Source organism: Paroedura picta, chromosome 1 (genome assembly GCF_049243985.1).
Source record: "Paroedura picta isolate Pp20150507F chromosome 1, Ppicta_v3.0, whole genome shotgun sequence".
Classification (NCBI taxonomy): domain Eukaryota; kingdom Metazoa; phylum Chordata; class Lepidosauria; order Squamata; family Gekkonidae; genus Paroedura; species Paroedura picta.
In genome coordinates, this window is record NC_135369.1 from 56,306,081 (window position 1) to 56,328,684 (window position 22,604).

A 22,604-nucleotide genomic window follows, 5' to 3' on the forward strand; every position below is an offset into this window, starting at 1 on the left:
TAAATTTAACAGGTTGGTGATGGGAAAGGTTAGGTGTGCATACACTGTTGAGCTCAGTGTAATGGTTAGGAGCGTGGACTTCTAATCTGGTGAGCTGGGTTTGATTCCGCGCTCCTCCACATGCAGCCAGCTGGGTGACCTTGGGCTCACCACAGCACTGATAAAGCTGATCTGACTGAGCAGTAACATCAGGGCTCTCTCAGTCTCACCTCCCTCACAGGGTGTCTGTTGTGGGGAGAGGAAAGGGAAGGCGATTATAAGCCACTCTGAGACTCCTGGTAGAGAAAAGCAGAATATAAGAACTAAATGACTGTCTCAAAAATGTGCCAAAATCGCTCATGTACAATGGTTGGAATGATGTGCTACATCAGGTTTTTGCCTTTGGGATTTTCTTCCCATTGAAGTACTTGATTATACAGTGTGAGTTATTTTAGGTACAAGGTCTTTACGTGAATCTCCCTCCCCCACAAAAAAAAATTGTATCTGCTCTGATATTGTTAGTAATATTAGGTTTTGAACTCAGGATTCTGCATATTCTTTCCTGAATGTCTGTGCCATCTTATAGCTGCCCATGAGCAGGATAAATGGTGTGAGGGGTGTTGGGTCATCCAGCATTTTGGAGCAGACGCCGATGATTCTGTGTGTGCCATTTTACGCATTTATTTTACCTATCACTAAAACGGATTTACTGTGCTCTAGGAATGTTTCAGAAGCTGACATTTTTTTAAGTGATCAGGAACCTGGATACCAAGGATATAGAAGGGCAAAAAATCAATTTGTGTCTTGGCTTGTATCGTAACAGTAAAATGTGTGTTTTACATCCCTAGTTTACTTACAAGCAGGATTGCTTTTAACTTTCACTTTTTAAATGGGCATTTAATTATATCTCTTATTTTAGAGCTCTCTTCTGTTCCTCCCATATGCTTGTGTGTATTGCTACCTTTCATAAAAAAATGATATGTTGCCTGGCTATTTAAACTAAATGAAACCCAAAGATGTGGAAACAGCCGCTAAAGTGTTCTTGAAAGCCCAGGATACTAGTTAAAGAAAATAGCACTGTTCTAAAACGGAAACGGCTAGTGTAACTACAGCCGCTAATAGCGATTTGCCAGCACACGGAATCTGGAACACATGGCCTATCGTTTCTTATTACTTAATCTTATAATGAATAAAACTCTTAAAGAGAATCAATCTTCTTTGCATCAAAATTCATTATGTACAATCATAAGCCACTGTTGGAGAAATTAATCAAGAGTACCTTTTTGGAGCACCTAGATTATCCCTCTGACAGCTTGTTTGTTTTTCAGCAAATGACATTAGAAGCTTGTAATGTGGTTGGAGGCCAAATTATCATCCCAATAAATGTTATAAATCACTATGATTTAACGTTCTGTGCATCTACAGGAAGAAAATGCCACATGTTTATTAAAATTGGTGTCATATTCGGGTAAATTTTAACGTAATAACTCAGAGCCTGTTCAACTTTGACCTCAGTCGCTTTGATTACTGCAAGCATTGTCTAATCAACCTGTGCTTCCTATTTGTTAATTAAAACCTGCCTTCACGTATGCGTACATGCTTGCTCCCTGAAATAATTGCATCGGTGATCAGTTCCCATGGTAGCACTATGCTTTGGGCACGTTTAGAAGTTGCGCATCCTTCCTCAAGCAATTACTCCCAACTGCTGTGGGACCATCTACTCTTTTCTTCTTCTTCTTTTAATGCAGATATGGTTACTTTTGTTAAGCAGCAGTAGTCCTGGACCTAGCCACACAAGCGTACTCATCAGTGTTTTGCAGTTAGCTCCCCCCCCCTTTCCTCCCTCCTAGAAGCTGATATTTCAGAAGAGCCCTTTGACTACCACAAAACACTTCCATAGTTTTCAGGAGAGAAATTCTGTAAGCTCCACACTGAAACATATGGATGGCACAGGTATGGTAGCCATGAACTAGGCAATTCACGGATTCTGTCTTGCCAATTCCTTTCCTATTTTTCTAAGAATGGAAGCAGTGTGGCTTTAATATATCAGTTTAGAAATGTCTAACAGCGTTTTCAGCAGTCTTCTGGGTCCCAGTGCTGAAGGAATGGCTGCAGTCCATATGACAGGCATGAATGGCTGGCTGTGGCAGAGCAGACTCCATGAACAACATTGGCTCCTTTTCTACCCATAGTTACCATCAGGCTGCCATGCACAGTAAAATGTGCAGCTTTCTTCCCCTATAAGGGATGATTTACACAAATTTTCTAGAAAATCTGAAATATATAAGAAAAAGCTTGGAATATTTTCCAGCTAAACTTTGTTTTAATGAGGTGAGGGTCATAAGAGGATATGTTAGTTGCTTTTGATAAAGGATTGTTACAATTTACTACTGCAATTTTTAATAGTAATTTTTATGCTTTCACCTCAGGAAAAGTATATGGTACAATCCCTTTGTTTTGGAAAATAGTTGGCTAATGTGCCATTTTCTTCCTATTGTTTTGATGCAGGATCTGTGAGATTCAAGCAGTTGACTGTACTACAATTTCATCCTTCACAGTACGGGAATGTGAGGGATCCAGCCGGATGGGTTCAAGGCCACGGCGCTACCTCTTCACTGGACATGTAAATGGCAGCATTCAAATGTGGGACCTGACCACAGCAATGGATATGGTTAATAAAAGTGAAGAGAAAGGTATTTATTTTGATGTAGATAGAGAGCTGTCTCTTCCAGCGTAAGTGGTTCTTCTGTTGAAGGGAGGAGACTGTTCAGTGAAGAGGTAGCTTACTGACCACTTAAAGCAGCAGAGAGTTAAATTTCAAAAGACATGAATGGAAAATGCATTTCTAGTCACGGACTGTTCTATAGGATGCTGTGTTCTTTCTCCATTTTCTTTGTTTGGTTTTGTCTTGATGCTTGTTGCAAAAGAGCCAGCTTGGTGTAGTGGTTAAGAATGGGGGCCTCTAATCTGGAGAACTGGGTTCGATTTTCCACATGCAGCCATCTAACCTTGGCTTAGTCTTAGAGCTCTCTCAGCCTCACCTACCTCATAAGTTGTCTGTTGTGGGGAGAGGAAGGGAAGGTGATTATAAGCTGCTTTGAGACTCCTCTGGGTAATAAAAAGTAGGGTATAACCCCACCCAGCTCTTCATATACCCCTATACTGGAGGAGACTGGGATGGGTGGCATGGAATGATGCACCTCAGCTTTCTGGGGTGCAAATAAAGCAGCTTCCAAGTCTGGTTTAACCTGCTGCATTCTTGAGCCAGGATGGTGGTCCAGAAGGACTGTTACAGTGACAGTTAAGGTTGTGTAGGGCCTGGTCACTGATTTCTTCTCTCCCTCCTCCTGCACCTCCAAGATGTGGGAGGTCCTACAGAAGAAGAATTGCTTAAGCTTCTGGATCAGTGTGACCTGAGTACATCTCGCTGTGCAACTCCTAATATCAGTCCAGCCACTTCAGTGTTGCAGCAAAGTCGCCTTCGTGAATCAAGTTCCAGGTAAGTCCTGGAACACTGTGGGTGCATATGTCTGTGAGCTAGTTGGCTCAGGTTTTCTTTCCTGTGGAATTGAGTTTCTGAATTTTTAGCCATGGATGGCCCCAATTAAAATTGCATGTTTATAAATATGAGCTACATATGAGCTAGTCATCTTCAGTATATGCAGCTGCAAGAGGAGGCAGGCTGCAAGCTGAAGGTGTTCAGGAGCTTACTGTTTTGTAAGCTTCGGTGCTCCTACGGCCAGCATGGGAGCATCCAAGAAATTGATGATGTTTTCTATTAAAGAATAGTAAATTCCACTGTTATGTTGAAAAGAGAGATCTGTGACACAGTTTGTTAATCAGATAGCAATCAGTTGCTTGTCCCTAGATGTAAACCTCAGTAGCAGAAGATGGCATAAGTTTCTACGTGGAGGTGTCCAGCAGGACTATGAATTTCATTAATATATATACTTCTGTGTGTAAAATGCTTTCAGCCTCCAGTTGCAGCACCGGGAAACGATTCACGAAACTGCCACGTACGGCTCCATACGGCCGTATAGGGAGAGCCCTTTATTAGCCAGAGCACGGCGAACTGAGAGCTTTCACAGTTACAGAGAGATTCAGACTTTTAATTTGAACAGAAATATGGTTGACAAGGCTGTACCTCAGAATGGCAACCAGAGTCCCGTCCAGACAGATGTGAAGAAGACAGGCGAAGGCATTGCTGAGAAAAAGACTTCAGCATCAGCACTCGAGGTCAGGGCTGCCCGAGTGTCAGAAGGTGGAACTGAATTTCAGAAAGCGCCTGAAAACATGCCGGAGCTGAAGAAAAGAGGAACAGATGAAGAAAATGAAGCCAAAGCAGATAACAAAAAGAAAAGTGGGTTTGAAGGAGGAGGGTTCTTGGGGAGGAAGAAAGCACCCCATCTGGTTTCTTCACCAAGTCTTGGGGAAGGTGGGGCTGAGGCCCCCAGTGCAGCATCTCCATCTCCTACCAAGACAGCCATTTCTCCACGGCATAAGAAAAGTGACTCTTCCTGCCAGGACTATGCCTTGTAAAAGTGTTGAAGAGAATTTATACCTAAGAGATATATCAAAAGTTTTAACACTAAACTGGATGGAATGTTTACATTTATGCATTTGTGGGCAGTCAGTCTGTGGTGGTCTAACTGATGGTGTTTGAAGTGGACTAGAGCAGCACATGGGCACTCATCATCACTCGACGGAAGGAACCGGGCTTCAAGCACAATCAACAGAGAAGCATTTTTCAAACATTCTAAATTGGCATTCACTTTGTGTGATGCTAATGGGAAGTCCGGTTCTGGTCCATACCCTTGATTTCAGGCCTTGTTTCGTACAGGCTGGCATGCACTACCATTTATGTTGTATGTATTTTCTATTGTATGTAATTCTGTTTCCCATTCCTGGAGCCTGTCTCCTAACATGCTTCACGTTAAACCGTTGCCTGTCTGTTGAGCTTCAGTCACCTCATCTCAGAATTTCCATACAATTCCTCCTTGAGAATAATCATGGAATGAAGCAGGCACAACTGCTTTATCTAATGTGTGTCTCTTCCGTTGAATGAGCCTATTTTTTACTCCTATTCATGAACTCTGCATACATTTATCCTCATATGGTGCAATTTTGTTAACTTAATTCTGCTGCAATCTAAACATCTGGTTACTGATGCTGTAAAAAAATTATTTTGCATATATTTGTCTTGATATTAAAGTACAAAGAATTTACTACCTGTGTGTTCTTGTTTTACTTAAAGCATTTAGCAATCCTAAACTCCTCAAACACCCTCTCGGAATCTGCATCTTTCTCTGTGATCTCAGGTTGATGAATGCCTTGCATTTGCAGTTCCAGTGAGATCAGGAGACTGAGATCTAAACCTTCACTTAGGTAAAGCAGTTGTTGTGCAGTCAAATGAGTAATTTGACTTGAAGACTGCCCAGGTGTCTGCATCATGTCACGGATCACCTTGAGCAGGGTGGATGGGGCAGTTCAGTAATTCAAAACAAGTGTTTGTCCTGCATGAGTCATCAGTTGGAAGGTTAATGGCCCCAAACTTGTCCAGCAGAGACAAAGTGAGCAGCCACTGCTACTGGAGTGGAGAATCATGGAAAGGCCTCCAACTCACCAGGTGGTGGTGAGGTAAGCATAGAGAAGCCACTTCTCTCTTTTTATGTGGTGAAGCCCCCCAAAGCACTGTGGTGGTGTGGGGAATGCACCCAAAGTCACCTCTCTGGTAAGTGGGGAGTGTGTCTCAATTGGCCAAGGACAGATATATGAAATCTTCATACGTAAGAACTGGTGAGGCAGGAAATGCATTCCCATTAGAACCAGTGCTGTTAAGGCCTCTTAGACTTCTCAGTAGTTTTCAGGAACATTTTTATAGGCAGCGTTACTGTAAAATCGAGTTCCAGTTCCACCCTCTCAGCTTCTGTTCTGCTCAGCTGCAGAATTTGGTTTTCAGAAACTCAGACCAGTATTTGCCAAGCCAAAGTCATCCTTACTCAACAGCTGGAGAAGAAGAAGAGTTGGGTCTTATATGCCGCTTTTCCTTTTTCCTAAGGAGGCTCAAAGCGGCTTACAATCGCCTTCCCATTCCTCTCCCCACAACAGACACCCTGTGGGGTGGGTGAGGCTGAGAGAGCCCTGATATTCCTGCTCGGTCAGAACAGTTTAATCAGTGCTGTGGCGAGCCCAAGGTCACCCAGCTGGCTGCATGTGGGGGAGTGCAGAATTGAACCTGGCATGCCAGATTAGAAGTCCACACTCCTAACCACTACACCAAATTGGCTTTCCAATTTGTGGCCTGTATTAAAACTACAAATGTAGTTTTGTAGAATATTTGTGGCCTGTATTAAAACTACAAACGTTCCATGAAACAAAGTTGAATATTTTTATTAATCAGGATAATGTACAAATGAATACTAGATTACATTTGTGGAAAATATTTAAGCTTTCTAATTTTTACAGTCTTGAACAATAGGTAAGGAAAATAGTACATGAGCATTAGCAGACTGAAATTAACATTCTGACATAATCCTTTAAATTGCTTCAAAACTTCCTTTTCACCAATACATCAAACAAGCTAGAAAGGCTGAATTCTATTCCTAAATATATAATATTACCGATCATAACCCATCTAGTCAAAATACTTGTATAAACTTTACTGTTCCTAGGCTAGATTCGCATGGGCAGCCCTGTTGGTCTGAAGTAGCAAAACAAAGTTTGAGCCCAGTAGCACCTTTTAAGACCAACTAAATTTTATTCAAGGTATAAGTAACTGGACCTTCCTGGCAACTAACACACATGCACAGACCACATACACAAACACATCCTATCTCTACCCTCAGGCAATTGTTGAGGAAATTCTGTTTAATGAATCTGAAAAAGTGTGCTCCCACATGAAAGATTATGCCAGGAATTCCCAGCCAGGGGTCCGCAGGAGCTCCTAAGTGGCATGGTATGTGGGGGTCGGGGTTGTCTTCTCAGCTCCTGCTTTTTCTGGCCTACGTGAGGCAGAGCAAGGGGAGGGAGAAAGAGGAGGGCTAAGGATGTGGGTAGTGATGTCACTTTTGGGTATGTGGCTGTGGGCATGATTCACTAACATTTCCAGGGCTCCTCGAAGTCTGAAAAATTATTTCATGGGCTCTTCCGTGGTCAAAAGGTTGGAAAAGGCTGACTTATACCCTGAATAAAATTTTGCTGGTCTTAAAAGTGCCACTGGACTCAAACTTTGTTCTATTGCTAGGTCAGTGTGAGCATGAGCTCAAGCACAGTTTAAATAGAAATTGAAGCACTTCCCCTGTGCCTGTTAACAGCCCACGTTTGTACAGTATATAATATAATAATTTGCTTCTAGGCTAAAATACAGTACAATTACCGACTGCTTGGCTTGAAGAGGCAATAGGATATCATAAAACCCTTCAACCCTCTCTTACAGCATGACTGTATATGGGGCATAACTATCTTGGGTAAAAATACTGATGGCTGCTTTTGTGTACAAGTGGTTGTAGTTTTGTTCCATGTCTTGCAGCTTACTCTGTGATGCTGTGCTAATAAAGAATCAGCAGTACAGGAACAATATAAATATAGCCCCATGTATTAGTTCATACTGGAAATACAGATTTTTGCAGCTCAAAATGTTAAGAGTACAGCAGGTGAGACTCGGGGTTGGATCCTAAGCACTGTGAGCTTAAGTTCTGTGAGTCACTGCCCCACAAAATCCTGTTCCTGACAATAAGTAAACCCTTGGAGACAGTGCAGTGGTGAGGTGGCAGCAGAAGAGGCAATCAGAAATCTTGAGTGAATGGAACTGATGTTTGTAGAAGCTGAACATGGCCTCCATTATGAACAACATATTGAACGGAGTTGTAGGAAGTCATCACAGCTGCTGACATCCTTGCTAGTCAAGTTACTGAGTTGCCATTAATTATTTCATTGTGAACAAACATGATTCTTCCATACATCGACACTGTTCCCTATCAGGCTTATATCATTGAGTTCTTTGTATTTCCCTTTCTTCAAGGAGGTCACAATGAACTACTCTGACATTCTGACCAGTATTTAATATGTTGAGTCTTGATCCTTTCATATATGAAATACCTGTTAGTTCCTGTTAAAACTTTTTAATGGAGCCAAAACGGTGACAGTAGGAGTTCAATAGCTGCCTAACTTGATATTGTACAATCAACATTTCCCAGTATATTATTGTAAAAAGAATTTAGCAAGGGTAACAATTTCTTGCAGGTGTGCATTGTTCAATACATAGTTTTTAAAAAAATATGGTGTATAATTTGCTATATAAATTTATTCTACAAAAGATTGCAATAAAATGAAATCTTATTCTGTTACAAATGCTACTGTGCAATATATTTACAATAAGGAAACAGACATAAACTCTTCACATTGCTGATCCTCTGTCAGATCATTCACTAACACCGTTGAAGCTGCAATAGGCACATGTTGCATCCCAATGGCTTATCAAGGCAAATGTATTTAGCTGGAATGAGGGATGAAGGGTATCGATATTCTTTTGCCTGTGGTTATGGAGATGTGATTCACAAGTGTGTGTCAGTAAACGTAGTATGTTCTTTTGTGACTGTACTGAAGCCTTTAATAGCACTCACAAGGTCATCATCCACATACTAAAAATAAAAAGGAAAGTTATTTGAAGGTTAAACAAGATGTTTTACATTTGTCAGATGTCTGTTGCCTTCCTTCCTCTGCTTCCCCACAAATGACATTAAATGATCATCCGCAGTTGATTCTGTAGGGGTTGGACTAGATAACCCTGAAGGTCCTTTCCAACTCTATGATAAATGTCACATCAGATGCAGTTATCAAGGACCCAGATAAAGATCTCTTTAAACAAATTTCCTTACTAGTAGGTTCTTCAAAAGCTAGATGTACCACATTACCAAAACAACAACAACATATTTTAAATGTGTTTTTGTAATGTAGTCACATTCAGGCATAGTGTTTTCCACTGCAGAAAAAGGTGGAAGCAGGCCAGATAGTGTTGGAGGGGAAAGTGATGTGGAATCTGACCTAAAATTGAATTTACTTACCATACCACTGTCATGGCCATGGATAATGGTATCCCAAACAGAATCTTCGATTAAAGACTTCTTGTCATAGACATCAATAAGTTGGCTGACACTTCGAGGCAAGGAGCCCTGGGAGTAACTGCGATGTAGCTGGCTTTGGCTTGGTACTCGGGGAACTGAAGCAGACTGGTTACTACGAGTGCTCATAGGAGAGGCTGGTCCTGGAATTTTTGTATCTGCCAATCCCTATGAATACCGAAACAACACAGATGTTCTCTTAGGAATGTCTGCCTGAAGGGAGGGTCATTAAATTGCAGATACAGCTAGGAAACTATTCCCTCCATGCAAAACATCCTTGGCTCTTAACCAGATGAGAGTTAATTTCACAAAACTGCAATAGCCCATCTTAATAGCAGAGTTTAAGGCCAATAACAATACAATTAAACACACATGGTAGGGATCATTAGCACGCTTTCCAGCTATTCCCTGTAGGAACTGTAGCCTTCACAAGGTGATCTCCTGTTAAGCATGCAATCCATGTATGTCTCCAGCATAGCTGCCATTCCATTCCAACAGTGCTCTTTTTCTGGGTAACACCTTCAAGGTTAACAGTTATTGGTTCACTGATGAATGGCTGGGTTCCCCCCCCCCCCCTGCAGCACATTATTGGTGCAACTTGCAATATATATGTCTCATCTCTGCTTCCTGATTGGATCACACACCACTTCTAGAATAGTGTGCCATATTGCTTTGTGGGAAATGCACACATTACCACCACAGTAAAACTGAGTGATTAAGCTGTATATAGGTGGTCCCCTTTGGGTCAGGGAGGGAGGTAAATTAAAAATGCATATTTGAACAAATTTATCAGCTCTTTGGCTATGAGTTTCTAGTGCCACATTTTCCTTACACTGTCCCCTCCTCCCCAGATGTGAGAAAGACAATAGCTCAATGGCACAGACGCTTCCATGTTCAATCTCTGGCATCTGCAGGTAAAAGGCTACTAGGTGCCAAAGTAGACAGATCTTCCATAGATACTGGAGAAATGCTGCCAGCTGAAGTAGAAATTACTGGAGTGGATAGATAAGTGCTCTCACATATATATTCTACGTCATACACGCACAAGTATAGTCTCTGTCATTCTGTATATGGCACATGGTATGAGTCTAACCTGCTAGGAGACCTGTTAACTATAAAGTGTTGTGTTAATGTACTAACTAGAATTCATCTAGAACATTGCATTCTTATTTCTAAGAACTGGCTTCAAAGCCAGTGCCCTTGATTGGCACAACCTGGTTTATAAACTTTGTAAGGGTTTGTGACTGTTCAAGTCCTGCTGTTCCCTGCTACCTATTATGATATATTTATTTAGTGACCAATGGATTTCCTTCCCACCCTCTTTCCAGGAACTCAGGTCAGATCACAACAGAATAAAATAAATATACAAATATATTTGTATATATACAAATATACAAAATTAGAAATGTACGTTAAATTGATCAATTTAAAACATTAAAGCTGAAAGTTACATACTAAAATCTGCCTAGTTCTTTCTGTCATAGGGAAGAAGGCAGGGGGAAAGCCATGAAACCCTTTTGTTAGAGTATAATTTGGTGGGTTTCTGGCAGGGAAGAAGAAGAGTTGGTTTTTATATGCTACTTTTCTCTGGCAGGAGTCTCAAAGCGGCTTACATTTTTCCATTTATGACTTAATCGGATCCAATATCCTAAGACATCTGGTGCCACACCCAAATTTTACAGTTTTTTCCAATGAAACCTGGTTAGCCTTGCTTACTATTGTACAACATACAATAATATGTTAAGCCGCTGTGCGATCCGTCCTTGACCGAGAGCAGTGGCTAACAAGTCAAAACATAAATAATATAGACATAATTTGCCTGCCTATCTACCTAAGCAAGAAAATATAGAAGGGTAAGAAGCACAGCCTTTCAGGTAGTAATGGCTGTACTGGAATAAAGTGTGCATCACACAGAAGGTTGTCATGCAAACACAATCCAGCAGCATGCAATTGTTGATTTAGCCACACCACTGTAACTACCTCCAAGTGCATTGTGTAGCGCTTAAGTGTAACACTGCTTGATGCCTCAGACGTATCAGCGACCGTCTCAAACTGAGATTAAAAGGGGAAGAAAGGAGTTAATGGCATTTCTAAATAACTGGGGTGCCATGACAAATGTTCTGTTGTACGGCTCAGTTGCTATGAAATGTCTGCAGCCGAGTGGACCAGAACACCAACTCTAAGGATGCCCATAAAGCTCCTGTATCTCCAGGTAAAGTGATGTTGATCGGCGGTGACTGAGAATTGCCCCATTATACAGAGTTAGAGAAACGGATAGGTGTTCCCAGTACAGGCTTATGGCAACTGAAAGCCAATTTGTTGTTCTCTCAGGCAAGTTTCCCTTGCATTTGTATGGGACTGCAGAGGCTGCGTGATCCAAATTCAAGCAAGTAATTGAGTTAGGTGTAAAACCTGCACTTACAATTATCTGTTACCCTATGCTGTGTGACCTTGAAAGTGATAATAAAACACAGACGATTCCTCCCATCTATTGCAGAGAGAGAGAGAGCTGTTGCCTAGGCAGTTCAGAATATATCTTTCTCAAATGTTTATGTAGACATATGCATTGCAAAGGCTTACCTTATCTGAGCTCTGTGATACTTGTGAAGACGAGATGACAGGGACTTGTAAAAGAGTAGCAATAGGAGACTGAGGGCAGGGATTATCAGGGAAAGAGGGTTTCTGCATTTTTTAAACATCATAGGTGCCCGAAAGAAAGAGGGAAACACAAGACAGGTGGGAAGAAGACAAGGAGTTAAAACATAGGAGACAAAAAAGGAGCCATATTTCAGTTAACCTTTCAAAGAAGAAGGAGAAGCAAACCTAGGAATTCAAAAAGAAAAGGAGCCATATTTCAGTTAACCTTTCAAAGAAGAAGGAGAAGCAAACCTAGGAATTCTGTTTTTTTTTTTTTTAATTTAAATTTCTGCCAGCCATCGACAGTCAAATGGAGACATCTCCAAGTTGGGACGGGGATACCATACCATAATGCCCTGAGGAAATTTAGCAGGGGAGTGGTCTTAGAGCTGGGCTGAATTTTTTGTGGCTCCCGTTCAGCTGCTTTTGGCAGCTGTGTGCATATTGGTGGACACTGTTGTTGTTCCACAGGCTTCTCCTGCTTCTTGGTGCCATTTTCTTTGCCTCGCCGCTATCTTCTGCCTCATTTGCTGCCCCTGCCTTTTGATCAGATGGGCTGTGGCAACTTGTGTCATGCGTGCAGGCACCTTAGCTGCCGTCAACAAAAATCACCACACCCAAAAAGAAATAAAGAGATGAGAATGAGGGCAAAGGCAAAAAAAAAAATGGCTCCTAGAACCAGCAGCTTCTTGGGGAAACAAAATGCTGAACCAAATCTACATCATGCACATATCAAGCACTTTTTTCACAATTAGTTCGATTTTGAGAATATGCTAGTGATGAAGTGAGTATCATTTTTGATCCTATCAGATCTTCAGCTGGTGCAAAAGGCAGGATCCCCCCCACAGCAGGTTCCCATCCTGCATGGCGTTTTGTCTGCAGAAAATCTGGTGTATTCCCACCAACTGAAACCAGCGAATACTGGCTGTGATCTTGTTACTGCTATCTCAATAAAAGAAGGAAAACAGCATATCCTTGTTCATAGTTGTGTTCTTTGTGCATATGACAGCATTCATAAAAAATATGGAAAGTATTCTCAAACAGTAGCCATTGTCGTGTATGACTGTGTGAGAATTTCTCCTAAATTCCTAACTAAAACAAACTGGATTGAGTTATACCATGGCATGGGAAGCAACAGGCCATGTTTGCATCAGCACCCATGCTGCAAATCAAGCCGCCCAATATAAAATGTCCTTACCCATAAGGTTCTTGTGATAATTAATGACGTTTAGATTACTCAACAGATGCACAGGAAACGGTGCACATACAGAAGCATTTAGGATGGAGTTTCTCATAGTGTCATTCTTATCAAAAGGCCACTATTCATTTTGCTCATGGTTTAGGTTTTGAGAAGGTGATGGGAAAACTGGGCTTTAAATCAGTTTTTCAGTTTTGGACCTTCCATTCATGTTACAGGTGCCAAATGTCTTTCAAAATAGTGCTCTAAGGACCAAGATAGATTCAGGTAGGTAGCCCTGTTGGTCAGAGTTTGAACTGAGTGGCATTTTTAAGACCAACAAAGCTTTCAAGTGTAGACCATCTGCCAAAGGATAAATGGTCACAAGTCTGACATCAAAAACCATGAAATTGAGAAACCTGTAAGAGAATGTTTCAACCTCTCAGGACACTCAGTGGGGGACCGCAAAGTAGTTGTTTTATTGCAAACAAATTTCAGAAACAGACTGGAATGGGAGATTGCTGGACTAGTTCTTGCTTATACCCGGAATTAAAGTTTGTTGGTCTTAAAAGGTGCCTCTATACCAGTGGTCTCCAACCCCCGGTCCAGGGACCGGTACCGGTCCGCAGATCAGTCCGTACCGGTCCGCAGCTCTTCCACAGCTGCTGCCTCAGGAGCTGCCCTGCCACTCTGCCGCCAGCTCATCTTTGGTGCTCTCCAGTGGCCGCCATGGCTGGGGTCCCCCTCAGTGTGGCACTGCGCAGCTGCTGCTGGCAGCACCCCCCAGTGGGTGACAGGAAGTCAGGGGTACTGGTGGGAAAGCAAGTGGAGCAGGGGTTCAAGTGGCAGCGGTGACATCCCTCGGCCAAAGACTACCCCCCCCCCCAGACCTCATTAAAATTGTCAAGCGTTGACTGGTCCCCAGTGATAAAAAGGTTGGGGACCACTGCTCTAGACTCAAACTTAGGGCCATTCCACACATAGAAAAAATAGTGTTATGCCAGTGAAATGGCGTAATACTATTTAAAAATGTGCCTCCAGCCATTCCTCACCTCCTGGCTCTCTCTTGCTTTCCTCAGCCACCTCGTGCTTCTTGGCACTCCACACGCCTGCTTGAACTGGTGGAAGAGAGGAACGCACTATACTTGAGATTCTCTTCCACCTGTCTATCAAGCCAAGTCTATCAAGCCTGTCTATCAAGTTCAAAACCCTTTGAACTGTGTCCAAAAATATAATGTAAGTATAGAGTTAACTGAGGTGGCTGCTCAGCATTAAGCCCTCTGTCTGAAGGAGCTCTCTGACATTCCTCAACAATTGGGGGGGAGGGATGCTAAGGCATTCACAGTCTCTTTTTGCATATGCTCTTTGTCTTGCAGGGAAAAGCTAGGAATTCAAGTCATGTCAGGAACTGAGTCATGGCCGAGTTAATTGTAGGAGCTAGATCTCCATTCAACCTACTAGTGCTCAACTAGATGAGATCTACGATGAAATCGCCTACAAATTCCATTACATTGGCATTAATAGGAGCTAGGGAAAAGCCTAATTTGGAATGGGATGCTGATGTGTGTGTGTGGGGGGGGGGGGGCGAGTAGTCATGTTTTGACAAAAGAGCTGCTATTTACTCCAATAAGGAAAATGTATCAGTGCCATTTGTAAATGGTCCATGGCAGGAGACACAGCAAAAGAAATAAGGGTTAAGGCTGTTTGTTGGCCCCTCATGCCCCCCCGCAAGGCTTCTGACCAACTTGTAGTGACAGAATTTATTATTTTTTTCAAATTTATATGCCACCCTTCCCTTAGGGCTCAGGGTGGCTTGCACTGCATCATAAAAACAATGATTAAACATTTTAAAATAGCCAGATTTACATTTAAAATACCTTAGGAGCTTTCAGTGTGAGACTGTATGCAAGCCTTTCTCAACCTTTTTACCACTGAGAAACCTCTGCAACATTCTTCAAACTTCAAACAACCTGAGAAATGGCACAATCGTGCAGAATATGGTTGGGAAGCATAGCTGTGTACATGCCCACCCGGGCCTTCCCACCCCCTCCAAGCGCATCATTGGCCATTTTGGGAGGGGAGGGTTGACATGACTATATATGGTTGTATCACTGATAAATGTTTTTAAAAATAAAATATATATTAAAAAAATAATTAACTCCCACCCCTTGAGGAAAACCTTTCAAGGCCATTAGGAAACCCCAAGCCTGTTCTATACATTCATAAGGTTTTCTTTCCATTTGGTACTTTTTATACATTTAATCTTATAATAACTTTAGTTACAGACATCCTTAATTTTTCACTAGCTGCTTCTTTTAAGCTCCAAGTGATAATTCCTATCAGCTTTGTGGCAAGCCAAGCTATTTTTTAAAAGCTCACTGTTCTGATTCAGAAACCTAAATAAAACTGGTTAAATGGGCCCTAATTTTGCCTTTACTATCAACATGGAGTCGCCATAGAAATGTTGCTGAGAACAGCATCCCCCAAGCTCCTGAGGTCATTCCTGAAATGCAGACATCTTCCTTTAAGGCACCCACTTGGCCCCCTAATGCCATAATGCTCGCAAAGTAGCCATGGCAATGACAGGTCCTTAAGGGTCTACATAAAAATTAAAATTGTCAACTTGGTATACTCTTTAAAATGTTTTCTAACAAAGGATTAAGCTGTGAAAATGACAGAAACATTCAAGCATGATGTTCAAGCTGAACGAAGAAACCCCGATGGCACATGTGGGGGCTGAAGAATGACTAGCCATATAATTCCGCTAAGATCCCTTTAGAAAGTCACAAAGCACAGATAAAAACTGCTGCTTCTCTTCTCGGTTTCATAACTTTTCCAAGTTTCACATAATTAGAGAAAGCAGCATCATTTTACTTATTAATTCTTTTTAAACATTTTATTTACTGATTTAAAATGTTTTGCAAACCACCTTCTGATCAAAGTTCTTCAGATAGTTCACAGCATGGGTGAATAGTACAGCATGGCATAATGGCTAGAGCAGGTTATCTCAACCTCGGTTCTGAGGTAATGTATGGTATTGTGAAGGCCTGTCAATGGTACTGTGGCTTGGGGGTTTTCAAAATGGCATCTGGGGAGACATGTCCTACACTTTGCCTGCTGTTACCGGGTCCAAGCAAAGAAAAAGGAAAAAGTGTTTTTATGTTTTATAATTTATTTGTTTAATTTATAGCCTGCCACTCCCAGAACTCTGACTCATGGTGGGTAACATCATAAAAAAACCAAAATAAAATCGAAGTAAAACACATAAAACAGTTATCTCTCTCTGGCAGCAAAAAAACTCTCCCCACACACACACAATCAACTACTGTTAACTGATAACCATGTGCCTCGGGAGTGCAGTTGGAAAAGGGGTGGGCAGTTGTTCTACCCCTTCAGGCGGAGCCCCAGATCGTAACTGCTGTAGCCTCAACCTGCCAGAAGAGCTCTGTCATGCAGGCCCTGTGGAACTGCAAAAGTTACTTGGGCAGGTTGACCCGCCCTCTCTCAAAGTGCCAACAATTGGCCAGGAAGGGGGCGAAAAGGAGGGGCTCCGGCCATTTTAACCTTTGCCAGCTGAGGCTCCCCTAACCCCCAGGGGCGTTTCAGGAAGGTGTGGCCAGCTGACATCACTTCTTGGTACCTGAAAGCCTGCAAAATGTTTCTGTGGTAACTCCATGGTCAAAAGGTTGAAAAAGGCTGGGTTAACGTGTCAGACTAGGATCTGGGAAGCCTCTGTTTGAATCCCCACTCTGCCATGGAATGTGTGTTGGATCACCTTCAGTCAGTCACACACTCTCAGACTAATTGACATCAAGGGGATGTTGTGAGGATCAAATGGAGAAGGGGAGAAATCTCGTTGGGTTCCAATTGGGCAGGAGAGTATAAATGAAGAAAATGAATGAAAACACAACAGCAGCATAAAATAAACAATTCAACAATGAAATATTAAAAAGCAGCAATACAGACAGAAATTTAAAAGCCCAGCCAAAGCTTGCCAAACATTACACAATTCAAAATGCTAAGTATCACCAAGCATGTGGAAGAACAAAAAACATCACAACAACGTTACTCAACTAGATTAAGTGCATTGTTTGGCAAGATTTGTGTGTGCAAAGTGCTGTCAAGTCACAGCCAACTTATGGCGACCCCAACAATTGTCTTTCAAAGCAAATGAAAAGCAGAGGTGGTTTGCCATGGCCTTCCTCTGCGGAGTCTTCTCTGGCAGTCTCCCTTCCAAGTACCAACCTTACTTAGTTTCCAAGATTTTATGGGACTGGGCCATATTATGTCACCTTCCCTCTCTTGGCAAGAATCTGAGTAACACAAAACATTGCATCCAACATGAGGCTGCCACCCGAAATGGCAGCCCAATGTCAAGTGTGAGTCTCTTGACAAGCTTGGAGTGTTTCCTGGCACTGCTCCGTATCACTGGCTGCTGCAGGTGCAGACACACACACCATGTATATATGCGCCTAGTTCCAAATAGGATGAGAGGAATCTGACATGGAGTTGTTGCTTGAGTCAAGGGTAATGGCTATCTTCCGCCTATGCATAAGTAAGGCAGCAGTTCTAAGAACACTGGGGTTTACCTCTGAGTACACTTGCTCAGGATTGCACCTAAGTCAACTATTAAAATCAACCAGACATGAAAATATATTGTGACCCTGTTTCATTTGTTAATGGTTGACCGACAAGGGCTCATTCATATTGCTTAAAATCCTCCCCCAAATCTCTGTATATATAAGAACACTAGCAGCAAAGCCCAGGGCAGCCAGGAATGCACCAGGCACTAGGAAGGAGTGTGTGTACAGAAGGCCCCCACCCCGGCATTGCAGCCCCACCCCTCCAACCCCCACCAGCAGAAGCTGGCAGGCCCCCACTCACCAGCGGTAGTGGCACCCTCTGCCCCCTCTACCCAAAGGTACACAGTAAGGGCTGAGGGGTGGCTGGCGGCTCGTAGCCTGCCTTTAAAGCGGGCAGTGGTGCACTGCTCCTCCCCTGCGCTGGGAGCCATGAGTACATGGGCAGGAGAAGTGCCAGTATCCCCACCATCCCACCAGCACTAGCACTCAGGTGGGCAGCATGGAAGATTTTTGCAGCCCTGGTCTTGTGTGGGACTGGGAGGCTGTGCAGAAGGTTCTTCTGCCCTGCCAATGCTGGCACTCGCACCACGGAGAGGCGGGGAAACAGTGGAGAAGTGTCACAGCCCTGGTCCTCCATGGGATTGGGAGGTCCTTTCACCCTGTCAGCACTGGCACTCATGCCATGGGGTGGTGGGCGGGTGGCAGGGAAACATCTCACAGCTCAAGTCCTGCGGAAGACCAGGAGGCTGCGTGGAAGGTCCTTCTACCTCACCAGCACTGGCACTTGCCCCACATGTAGTCAGGTGGGCAGCAGGGAAGCATCTCATGGCCTCAGCCCTGCATGGGACCTGTAGATTGTGTAGACAGCCCCCTACCATAGCAGGTCAAACAAAACATGGGGCTGAGAGTTGGGACTGGCACTGCACCAGCACCCAAGGGGAGGTGGGCAGATGGTGCAGAGGCATGTGGTGGGCCTGTGAAGGTTATGGTGGGCCTGCTGGGGCCAGAGGCAGGCATTGACATGGCTTTCTGTGCCCCCCCCCTCAGATCTGGAGGGGCACCATTGAACCCTGTGCAGGCCTAAGTCAGCTGATGTTGGTGGTGGGTGGGCATTTGGGGGCCTCCCATCCTGGCAGTGGGAGACTATTTTCCAGGCTCCCACACCCCACCCCAAAGGAGATCTGGCAGACAGGTGGCTTGAGAGGCTGCATTGGCCTCCCTGGTATTGACCTGCAGGCCACCCTCTCCCCCACTCCCAGCCACTCTGCCGGCTTTTCTTGTGAGCGGAAAGAGAAGACAAAGGTGGTTTGGGGCAGGGCATCTGCCATTGGATTGGTCCTCTGGGGTGAATAACAACCCAGAGAGCCAAAGAATAGGTGGATGTACCCTACCTGATTGGTGCTTCGGGGCGAGTGAGTCCCCAGGGGCCCAATCAGGTAGATGATGAGTCCCACAAACTCATGCATTTTATATCTGTTATAGATGGTTGTATGTGGGGAAAAACAAGCTTCAAACTTGGTGGCTCCATCACCATTATGGCTTTGGTTGTATTTTTTCCACATCAGCTGCTGATTCACAAGAGGGTGAACTTTCCTATCTACTTCATATCTTTAAAGGCTTACATCAGTGTGTATATGCACAATCATATCTGTGTGAGGATGCATACATGGAATGCATATAACATAAAGCTGTCATATGTATATATATATATGGAAAATGTGTTTACAGCAGTTCCCTCTATGGCCCATTATGCACGGAGTGGAAAGTCTGCATTCGGGGTGGAATGGCGGCGGCTAAAATCACCAATTATGCACGCTGCAGGCGGCAACCGGGTGCAGAGTCAACTTATGCCGCCGAAAAAGCCTGATTAGCGAGATGCAGAAGAATGTGGAGCTTCCTGGGACCAGGGTGCAACCAGAAGCGGCTCCGGAGTAGCCCTGTGCATAATCGGATACTCTGGGTTTTGCCGCCGTTGTGTTCTGTCCCGTGCATAATCGGTTTGCTTCGCTTCTTCCTCCTCCTCGTTCTCCATGCCACCGTTTCAGCGGCCGTGCATAATAGGCCTATGGGGAAAAAATGTATAGCCAAGGCAACTTACCATATGTGTTTCTCCCTGTGAGTAGACTACTATTGGTGACATCCTCTTTTGAAGTGGAACTAAAGGTGGTCTTTCTCTTGCATATGGCTGCTTACTTATTTTCCTTTGTAGAATCAGGGACAGAAAAACTGCCAGAAGGATCAAGCCCAGGATGGCCATAAGTGCCACAAACCAGAGCTCTGTGTAGAATGCTGCCTGCTTTTTTGCTGCTTCCTCCTTCTCTCCTGGGGTTGTTAACACAGGACCTGTGAAGTCCAAGGGGGGAGAAAGTTACTTTGGAAAGCAAATGTTCTATGATGCATTTACTCCCATTATTTTATTGTCTGTGGTGTTAAGAAGATGCTGGTGGCAGGTTGCTATCACTTTGTGCTAATTTGCACTTATGTTCAGGGTGCTGCAGTGGGTCAACTGGGCTGGAATAGAAAGCTTCCTGCACTCCAGAGACCATGTTTGTAAGTCCTGGCATCGTTGCTCAGGCTAGAAATCACCACAGCACTGGCCTCTATCAGGGAAGGGTGGGCCTGAAGGGTGGGGTAGAACTGGAGACAGATTGATCAAAGTAACCTTGAACAGCTGAAACAATTATCTGGAGCTTATAAGGAAAGGTGTAGATATGTTGCAAAAAGCTTTCTTGTGCTCCTGCTGAGAAAGCTACAATGTCTGTGGTCAATGGAACTCTTGAGGGGACTTTAAAAGAGACAAAACAGGGGATTTGAGGGATTTTAGGAATATTGGAATCAGAATAAGCCATGAGGGATTTCATCAGTCTCTTAGGACAGAGCGTACATAGTCATTTGCATAGAAAATGCAATAATTTTGCTTATGCATATGAAATATTGGTTGTGGTTTCTCTTAAAGAGGCATTTAGCTGCACTGGATGAGTTCAAATCCCCTGGGCCGGATGAAATGCACCCGAGAACTTTCCAGAGAACTTGCACAGCCCTTGTCCATCATCTTCGGGACCTCTTTAAGGACTGGAGATGTCCCGGAGGACTGGAAGAGAGCAAACGATTATTCCGATCTTCAAAAAAGGGAGGAAGGATGACATGGGAAACTACAGACCAGTGAGTCTGACCTCTGTTGTGGGGAAGATAATGGAGCAGATATTAAAGGGAGCAATCTGCAAACATCTGGAGGACAATTTGGTGATCCAAGGAAGTCAGCATGGATTTGTCTCCAACAGGTCCTGTCAGACCAACCTGGTTTCCTTTTTCGACCAAGTGACAGGTTTGCTGGACCGTGGAAATTCGATTGATGTCGTTTACTTGGATTTTAGTGAAGACACATAGGCTAAGTGAAACAATAGTATGGAAGATTGGGGAGAGCCTTTGCTCCTCCTGGTTACTTGTTTATCATATTATATAGTGTAAAGCAAATTCTGAATAATTATATGTATAAACCCTTTTTCTTTCCTGTATCCCTTCTGTATTTCTCCTACACTTTTATTTCTCTTTTAAAAAATAATTAAAGGAAGAATGCCAAGGCTCTAGACTAGAGCAGCCTTTTTCAACCTTTTGACCACAGAGAAGCCCCTGAAATAATTTTTCAGGCTTTGAGGAGTTCCGGAAGTGATGTCACCTGGCCATTCCTCCCTGCCATGCTCCCTGCACCACGAAAGTGACATGTCACCCAAAAGTGACATCACCATCCGGGTTAACAGGCACATAGTCCATCTAGGCCAGCAACTTGTTACCAACAACAGCCAGCTGATTCCTCAGAAATTCACAAGTAGGGCACTGCCTGTTTCTCCTCTAGCAAAATGCATTTAGATCTCAACTGACACTGGATATGGAAATTTTACATTTTTTATATTTTCAGTGTAACCAGTGTGTTTGTGACCTGAGTTCTCCTTGGCCTCACTTTGGTACCATAGTCCCCTGGTTTGACTGCCTCTCCCTCAGACTCTCCATGCCCAGAGTTCTCCATAGAATCATAGAATCATAGAGTTGGAAGGGACCTCATGGAACCTCCATTTGATACAGCCCAAAATTCCATCTGCCTTTCTAGCCACTGAGTCACACTGCTGACTCATGTTCAATGAACGGTCTACTAAGACAGGGGGTAGACAACCTGTGGTCCTCCAGATGTTCATGGACTACAATTTCCATGACCCCTGCCAGCAAACGCTGGCAGGGGCTCTTGAGAATTGTAGTCCATGAACATCTGGAGGACCACAGGTTGACTACCTCTGTACTAAGACACCTAGATCCTTTATCATCCTAGATCCTTGTTGTCACAGTTTGCAGCCATCTTTTAACTGTGAGGCCTCCCAATGCAGGACTTATGTGCCCCCCCCATACACACACCTGAACACCCTAGCCATACTGTTTTCCAGTTAGGCTGTCCAGAGCATTCTAAAGCTGTTCAGGCCTTGCTTGTGCCTCTTGGAAAGGCCTCTGGCCTTTCAAAAATTGAAATTCTTGTTTTGCTTTAAATGTAAAAATAATTCTGAAAACCTTTGTTTCAAATAAATTAAGCCAGTATTATTTTTTATGATCTTAAAACTCATTATAGTTGCACTATCCTATCTTTAAAACAGACACCTGTGCCACCTACCTTTGATTAAAAGATACAGTTAGAGCAGAAGGATCAGTTTATGAGAATGTTACAATTCCATTTCAGGAAGCTTAACCTACTTTCACTTTTTTGTTTAACCAGTCAAGACTTGGTATTCGGTATAAGTACAGAAGTTGATTAGAAGGCTGTGTTAGAAGTTGAATGGGTTTTAAAATCCTACCAAAAGCACAATACAGAGCCGTGCAAGTAGACTGATGTAACCCGACACAAGCCATCTGTTAGTGGCAGGTAATAAACTGAAATATAATAATAATAATAATAACAACAACATTAATAATAATAATAATGGACAGGTTTACCTTTTAGTTTTCACCTTAGTGCTAACTACTAGCCTCTTTGGGGAGCAGCTACATGCTCATTGGCTTAGATAGACAGAAAATTGCCAAAAAGAAGTGTGTTATTTTTAAAAAAACAAACCAACAAGCAAATATTAC

General features: G+C 43.2%; 2 protein-coding genes across 2 annotated transcripts in view; one reads left to right on the forward strand and one right to left on the reverse strand.

Annotated features, from left to right (window-relative positions):
- The window catches only part of KCTD3 (potassium channel tetramerization domain containing 3), a 35,499-nt gene extending 30,295 nt beyond the window's left edge, over positions 1 to 5,204 (forward strand). The window contains exons 16-18 of the mRNA XM_077339270.1: positions 2,488 to 2,672; positions 3,340 to 3,478; positions 3,954 to 5,204. Of these exons, the coding sequence (XP_077195385.1) occupies positions 2,488 to 2,672; positions 3,340 to 3,478; positions 3,954 to 4,518 (889 nt within the window). The 3' untranslated portion in view covers positions 4,519 to 5,204. The remainder of the gene's footprint in view (positions 1 to 2,487; positions 2,673 to 3,339; positions 3,479 to 3,953) is intronic.
- Positions 5,205 to 6,381: 1,177 nt separating this feature from the next.
- USH2A (usherin) overlaps positions 6,382 to 22,604 on the reverse strand; it is a 684,687-nt gene continuing 668,464 nt past the window's right edge. Inside the window, exons 72-76 of the mRNA XM_077339259.1 lie at positions 19,594 to 19,838; positions 11,679 to 11,780; positions 11,079 to 11,150; positions 9,042 to 9,266; positions 6,382 to 8,618 (exon numbers count right to left, since the gene is read on the reverse strand). Of these exons, the coding sequence (XP_077195374.1) occupies positions 8,532 to 8,618; positions 9,042 to 9,266; positions 11,079 to 11,150; positions 11,679 to 11,780; positions 19,594 to 19,838 (731 nt within the window). The 3' untranslated portion in view covers positions 6,382 to 8,531. The remainder of the gene's footprint in view (positions 8,619 to 9,041; positions 9,267 to 11,078; positions 11,151 to 11,678; positions 11,781 to 19,593; positions 19,839 to 22,604) is intronic.